The sequence below is a fragment of the Ischnura elegans genome, chromosome 2 (assembly GCF_921293095.1).
Source record: "Ischnura elegans chromosome 2, ioIscEleg1.1, whole genome shotgun sequence".
NCBI lineage: Eukaryota > Metazoa > Arthropoda > Insecta > Odonata > Coenagrionidae > Ischnura > Ischnura elegans.
The window spans coordinates 117,409,295-117,416,988 of NC_060247.1; the positions used below are offsets into that span (position 1 = coordinate 117,409,295).

Here is a 7,694-nt window from a genome sequence, read left to right on the forward strand (position 1 = left end):
TTTTCTACAACAGCAACATTATTATACAGCAACATTTTCAACAACAGCAACCATTTCAACAACAGAAACATTATACACAACAGCAATTTCTCAACAACAACAAAAGAAAAATTTTCGAAAACAACAACAGCAAAATTTTCATCAACAAATGCAGCAAAATTTTCAACAACGAAAACTGCAACATTTTCAACAACAGTAACATTTTCAACAACGGCAACATTTTCAACAACAGCAGCATTATTAAAAACAGCATCATTTTACATAACAGAAACATTTTCAACAACAGCATCGTTTTCAACTAAAGCAACATTTTAATCAACAGCAACATTTTAACAACCGTAACATTTTCATAAACAGCAACATCTTCGTCAAAAACAACCTTTCATTAACAGAAACATTTTCATCAACACCAACATTTTCATCAACTGCAACATTTTCAAACAGCAATATTTTTAACAAGAGACACATTTTCAGCAACACACATTTTTAACAACAGCAACATTTTCAATATCAGCAACATTTTCATAAACAGCAACATTTTCAACACCAGCAACATTTTCAACAACAGCAACATTTCCAACAACAACATTAGCAACATTTTCAACAACGACAATAGCAACATTTTCAACAACAACAACAGCAAAATTTTCAACAACAGCAACATTTTCAACAACAGCAACATTTTCAACAACAGCAACATTTTCAACAACAGCAATATTTTCAACAACAGCAACATTTTCAACAACAGCAATATTTTCAACAACAGCATCATTTTCAAAAAAAGCAACGTTTTAAACAACAGCAACATTTTCAACATGAGAACATTTTCAACAACAACAACAGCAACATTTTCAACAACAACAACAGCAACATTTTCATCAACAACAACAGCAAAATTTTCAACAATACCAACATTTTCAACAACAGCAACATTTTCAACGACAGCAACATTTTCAAAGCCAGCTACATTTTACCAACAGACACATTTTCAACAACAGCAATATTTTCAACAACAGCAATATTTAACACAAAAGCAACATTTTCAACAACAGCAACCTTTTCAAAAACTGCAAAATTTTCAACATAAGTAACCTTTTCATCAACAGCAACATTTTCAACAACAGCAACATTTCATCAACAGCAACATTTTCATCAACAGCAACATTTTCATCAACAGCAGTGCTGCGAATAAGAAATGCATAAGCACCGAGTTCAGAATGAAAGAATCTTTAATTCCACAAGTACAGTTTTGTGGTGAGTTCCATTCCCCCGGCTGGGGCACGACTGCCTCACGACTTTGACCACTGCGACCGACTGCGAAATGACTGCGACTGACTGTCTTGCTTCCGACTGCCTGCCACTGGTGAACTCGTGCGGCTGGCGCGAGACTCGCCTCCAACTTCAGCATAAGCCACACAGCCAAGCTGGCGAGCCGGCCTAGCCGTGGTGAAAGTGCTGCCGTCGCCAACATCCCCCCCGCCTTGAAAGCATCGTTTCAAAGAAATTCTGCAACTCTTGATTCAAGCTGAGCGAATTAGAAGTATGGCGACTGAAAATATAAATAACACTGTCAATAAATGAAAGAAAAAAACTACAACAAGAAATTACTCTTCAATGGGAAGGGGACACAGTTTGGATATTGCTCTTTTCCAAACGCCGCAAGCAGTTTTCACAGAAGCCACTCGAACTAGTCCATCCTCTCCGGGATATACTTCGATGACTCGGCCCAAGTTCCACTTCAAAGGAGGAAGATTTTCCTCCTTCAGCATCACCAAATCCCCTGGACTTAGATTTGGTTTCTTCTTTATCCACAATGTCCGCTGCTGAAGACCGGTTAAGTACTCCTTGGACCACCTGCCCCAAAAATGCTGATGCAGCTGCTGAACGTATTGCCACCTAGAAAGTCTGTTTAGTGGCACTTCTCTAAGGTCAGAATCAGCAGCAGCAGTGAGTGCAGTACCAATTAGGAAATGACTTGGGGTTAATGGGTTAAGGTCATTTGGGTCACATGATAAAGGACACAAAGGACGAGAATTGAGGCATGCTTCGATTAATGTAAGACAAGTATACATTTCTTCATAGGTGAGATGAGCCTCGCCTAATATACGCATTAAGTGGAATTTTACAGATTTAACTCCTGCCTCCCAAAGACCTCCGAAATGTGGACTTCTGGGAGGTATGAAATGCCATTTAATGTTGTCTTCAATTAAGAATTTGTTGAGTTTAGCCTCATGAGAAGCTGAAGTAAACAATTTGTGCAACTCCTTGTGTGCACCCTTGAAATTAGTAGCATTGTCAGAGTACAAATTGGCACATTTTCCCCGTCGAGCCATGAACCTCCTCAAACATCCAATAAATGATTCAGAAGTCAGGTTACCAACTAGTTCGAGATGAATTGCCTTTGTCGCAAAGCAAACAAAAACAGCAATATATGCCTTCAATGTAGTACTGCCTCTACCATTACGACTTCTAATGTGGACAGGACCACGGTAGTCAATTCCAGTGTTCAGGAAAGGACGACTGGGTTGAACTCTCTCCTTAGGAAGATTTCCCATTTTCTGTTCACCAACCTTAGGATTGCATCTGAAACATTTAAGACATTGGTGAACCACCTTTAGAGCGAGAGTTCTTCCATTTAAAGGCCAAAAATTTAATCGAAGTGATGACAACAGCGCTTGAGGTGCACAATGTAAATGCTTGAGGTGCTCTTTCATCGCGATCAGTTTCGACAAGTAATCATTACCGGGCAAGACAATTGGATGTTTGGTATCATAGGATTCTTCAGAAGCCTTGATTCTGCCACCAACTCTGATTATCATATTGGTGTCAAGAAATGGGCTGAGTGTTCTGAGTCTCGATCTTCTTCCCACTTCTCCATCATTAGATAATTCTCTAAACTCCTGTGCAAACATCTGTCTTTGCACCACCTTAATTAACTGCAACATGGCTTGATTGACCTCTTGTGCGGACAAAGAACCAGTGAATCTAACTGATGACCTTGACGAATTATGAAAAAATCTTAAACAATATGCTGTAATTCTTAGTAGCTTGTCTAGCGATGAATATCTATGCAGCAGATCAAACTCCTTGCAAGTGACTAAGAAGACTGTTGTCTTCTTCCGTTGTTCAGGAATAGATGGTGACACCAAAATTGTAGCTGCAGGCCAGGCATCCTCCTGTAACGATAACCATGGGGGACCATTCCACCAAGTGTCATTTGTCAGAATTTCTTGAGGTGATAAACCTCTTGATACATGGTCTGCAGGATTTTCATTACTTCGGACATGCCTCCAAACACATTCCTTTGTTAGCTCATTGATTTCAGTTACCCTATTAGCAACAAAAGTTTTCCATTGATATGAAGGACCAGATAGCCAAGTTAATACAATCTGTGAATCAGACCACAGTGAAAATTTTCCCTCGAAATTACAAGCCCTTGAAACAGAGTAAATCAGTTTGGATAATAACTTAGCCGCCAGTAATTCCAGACGTGGTATTGATATCTTCTTCAAGGGGGAAACCTTGGACTTGGAGCACAGTAAATGTACGTTATAACCAGTTTTAGAGGAAGTTCTGATGTATACACATGCTCCATATCCCCCTTCAGAAGCATCACAGAAACCATGTAGGTCAACCATTGATCCTTTCCTTGAATTTGCAAAATCCACCCAGCGAGGCACCTTAAGTTTCTCCAGCAATGGTAACTCTTCCCTGAATTGGCACCAAGCAGCATGATATGTTGCTGGAAGAGGATCATCCCAATCACCTTTGAGTTCCCATAGCCTTTGAAGAAATATCTTAGCCTTAATAATAACAGGTCCTATAAATCCCAAAGGATCAAACAGGTGTGCTATGTCTGAAAGCACTGAGCGTCGGGTGAATGGAAATTGTCGAATAATTGGCCTTACAATAAAACAAAAAATATCCTGAACTGGTTTCCAAACTAAACCTAAGCTCTTCACTGTGAAGTCACCATCTGAATGCACATGATAATTTATTTCTCTAAGAGATTCAGGGATTCTTGATAACAATGTTACATTATTTGTGCACCATTTTCTAATCTGAAATACACCACGATTGAACATACTAATCATTTGTTGATTTATCTCCAATGCCTCTTCAAAGGTGTCAGCCCCGGTTATTAAATCATCTACATAAAAATCCTTCAATGCAATGGCTGATGCTTGAGGAAACTCCCTTGCTTCCTCGTAGGCTAACTGCCGAAGGCACCGAGTGGCTAAGTATGGTGCAGATGATGTACCATAAGTTACGGTTTTTAGCCGGTAAGTTAACAATGGGGAATCTGAAGTAGACCTCCAAATAATCCGCTGTAAATTTGTGTCATCATCATCTATCTTAATTTGGCGATACATTTGTTTAATATCTGCAGTTATTGCATAACGGTGCAGTCTAAATCTGCTCAAAATGGAAAAAATATCATCTTGGACCAAAGGTCCCATCATCAGGACATCATTTAGTGATACACCAGATGATGATGGACAGGAACCATCAAAAACCACTCTTAGCTTGGTTGTTGAGCTACTGGGTTTAATGACAGCATGATGTGGAATGTAGTATGTGATTCCCTTACTCTCTGGATCTGGTATGACTTCCATGTGAAGTTGTTTCTCGTAGTCATCCATGAATGCTATGTATGCAGCACGATAATTTCTATCCCTCTGTAATCTACGCTCCAGCAACAGGAATCTCCTAATTGCAATGTCTCTTGATTCACCTAACTGTGTAACAGATTCCTTTAAGGGCAATTTTAGAATGAATCTCCCTTCTTTATCTCGCTTGAAATTGTTGACAAAGTGTTCTTCACATTCTAACTGCTCTGGTGAATGAACTTGTTGCATTGTAGGACATTCTTCTAATTGCCAAAACTGTTGTAATTGTTCATTAATGGTGATGAATGAACTGGTGTAGCTGTGGGTTTCATTAATTACCTCTTTGCTGTTGATTCTTCCTCCAAATATCCAGCCCAATGTTGAATTCCGAAGTGTTGGTATGGTTGGATGAGCCTTGAATTCTCCTGGACACAGCAATTCCCAGAAGACTTCTGCACCAAGCAATCCGTCCACTCTCTGGGGGCGGTGAAAATCTGGATCGGCAAGTTGAATGTCCGATGGTAGCTGCAACCTTGATATATCTATGTGAAGATAGGGAATATCTCGTGAAATTTTGGGTAATACCAAGAAATCCAAAGATACATTGTATCCACCAATTCTGGATGACAGTGTTGCATTAACTATGTGATAAACCTTTGTTTCCGAACCTGAAATACCACTCACTGATGAATAACCCCTTTTTCGTTTCAATTGCAAGAATTGTGCCATTCGTTCCGAAATGAAGTTCGCTTGTGATCCTGAATCAAGTAGAACCCTGAAAAGATGTTTTTCTCCTTGAAAATCATAGATCCAAACAACAGCAGTCGACAAAAGTATTGTTTTCTGCTTCTCTTGAGAATGGGTTAAGCATGATAAAGACGATTCTGATTGAGATGATGTGGTCAGTGGCTGAGATTTTGTGACTAACTCTTCATCTTGAACATCACTGTTTCCTGATGATGGTTGACGAGAGAGGTGAAGAAGCGTATTGTGCCTTTGATTGCAAGTCCTACATGAGCTTGACGTGCAATCCTTAATATGATGACCTGATTTCAAACAATTAATGCATAAATTTAATCGTTTGGCATCAGCAAGTCTATCTGGAACTGATTTGTTCAAAAATGATTTGCATTGATACAACTGGTGAGTCTTGCAACAAAGTTTGCATTTTAAATTAATTGAAACATGCGCTGCATATGAGCTCCGTTTGTTCTTATTGAACGATGCTAAAGGTGTCTTAGTCCCACGCTGGACGTCAACCGTTTCTAAAATTTGGCATCTATGCTGTAAGAAATTTATCAGTGCGTCACCGTCAGGCAATTCATTACCGAAAAGTGTGGATTCCCAATCCTTGTACGTTACTGCATCTAATTTACTGGTAACTAAATGCAAAATGATCGCATTCCAACTGTGCGTTGGTTGACCTAAAGCCGTAAGAGCTGTGATATTTTTATTAGTTTCATCAAGTAATTTTCGTAAAGAAAATGATGACTCCCTTTCAACTCTTGTCATGTCAAAGAGAGCCTTCACATGCCTGCTTATTAAGTACCTCTTGTTTTCGTAGCGTTGCGTCAGAAGATCCCATGCGATTTTATAGTTCTCAGCTGACACGTTCAATGATGCCAAAACTTGAAATGCTTCTCCGCTCAAGGCTGAACGATGATAATGAAATTTTTGAATACTCGGGAGTGCTTCGTTATCATGTATTAGACTACGAAAAGTATCATAGAAATTCATCCATTCATCGTAATTTCCCGAAAAGGATGGTAAATTGATGACTGGCAATTTGACTTGATCAGTTAACCGTTGGGAATTTAACTTGCCAGCATTTCCTTCACGTTGAGAATCAAGAAGAACGGACTGTGCGCGAGCAGACAATTCATAGTATAACTCCTCAAACAAGTCTCTTTCATTAGTTTCAGTAGAGGTATCCTCTTGAAAAAGTTCAATTTCTGACTGTACGGCTTCAAATGCTTGCCAAATTTCCTCCAATTTCTCGTAGCGTACCTTTAATTGCATAAGATCCACGTCTACCGAACTGGTATCTAAGAAATTCTTAAATCTGGTCAGCTTAGCCTTAATCTGACCACGTTTATAAGTCAATTCCCTTAATTTTTCCATTTGAACGACATATGACGGCAGTTGACAGTAACTTGTTCATACAGGTGATCTCACTACTGCCCCCAAAGTTCATTTACAACGAAAGCATATGCCTTATTGGGTTATTAGGTTGGGTAACAGTGGTAGGAAAAACCATTGAGGAATTAACGAGATAATAAGAGGGAAGCACTCACTGCTTACCGAAACGAGGAGACCTTTCAACTCACAAACTGCGTGCCAACGTCGTTGAATGAAACCAGCTTGAAGTTGATATTGGTGATGAGTATTCGATGCAAATGACTGCTCTAGCTGCTCGAAGCTCGTTGACCGAAGGTATGAACGTGATGCGATGAAATCAGCTGTTGATATGCGAAGTGATGAAAAATTTGCGAATTGATTCTAGTCGCACTAAACGTGACTACGAAACGTATGACATTAACATGCGGCCAATGGATCCGGCCCGAAGGACCAACAAATTGTTGCGAATAAGAAATGCATAAGCACCGAGTTCAGAATGAAAGAATCTTTAATTCCACAAGTACAGTTCTGTGGTGAGTTCCATTCCCCCGGCTGGGGCACGACTGCCGCACGACTGCGACCACTGCGACCGACTGCGAAATGACTGCGACTGACTGTCTTGCTTCCGACTGCCTGCCACCGGTGAACTCGTGCGGCTGGCGCGAGACTCGCCTCCAACTTCAGCATAAGCGACACAGCCAAGCTGGCGAGCGGGCCTAGCCGTGGTGAAAGTGCTGCCGTCGCCAACAAGCAGCATTTTCAACAACAGCAACATTTTCATTAACAGCAACATTTTCATCAACAGTACCATTTTCATCAACAGCAACATTTTCATCAACAGCAACATTTTCATCAACAGCAGCATTTTCAACAACAGCAACATTTTCATCAACGGCAACACTTTCATCTACAGAAACTATTGCAACAACAGCATATTTTCTAGAACAGCAACATTTACAACAACAT

The 7,694-nt window shown here is 40.0% G+C and overlaps 1 protein-coding gene across 1 annotated transcript; it reads right to left on the reverse strand.

The window, feature by feature from the left end:
- Positions 1-1,604: 1,604 nt before the first annotated feature.
- LOC124153243 lies at positions 1,605-7,485 on the reverse strand. The gene is made up of 3 exons (XM_046526342.1): positions 7,344-7,485; positions 6,938-7,069; positions 1,605-5,152 (listed from the first exon to the last, which is right to left on the reverse strand). The coding sequence occupies exons 1-3, from the start codon at positions 7,483-7,485 to the stop codon at positions 1,605-1,607; spliced, it is 3,822 nt and encodes a 1,273-aa protein (XP_046382298.1).
- Between the last annotated feature and the right edge of the window lie 209 nt (positions 7,486-7,694).

Bases quoted from the DNA above. Each gene is read 5' to 3' on its own strand.
- LOC124153243 (XM_046526342.1), bottom strand. From the start codon at position 7,485: ATGCTGCTTGTTGGCGACGGCAGCACTTTCACCACGGCTAGGCCCGCT. The intron at 7,070-7,343 runs GTCAGTCGCAGT...GCATATCAACAG, and splicing joins AGGCAGTCGGAAGCAAGACA to CTGATTTCATCGCATCACGT. The intron at 5,153-6,937 runs GTGAGTTGAAAG...ATCTTCACATAG, and splicing joins ACGACGTTGGCACGCAGTTT to ATATATCAAGGTTGCAGCTA.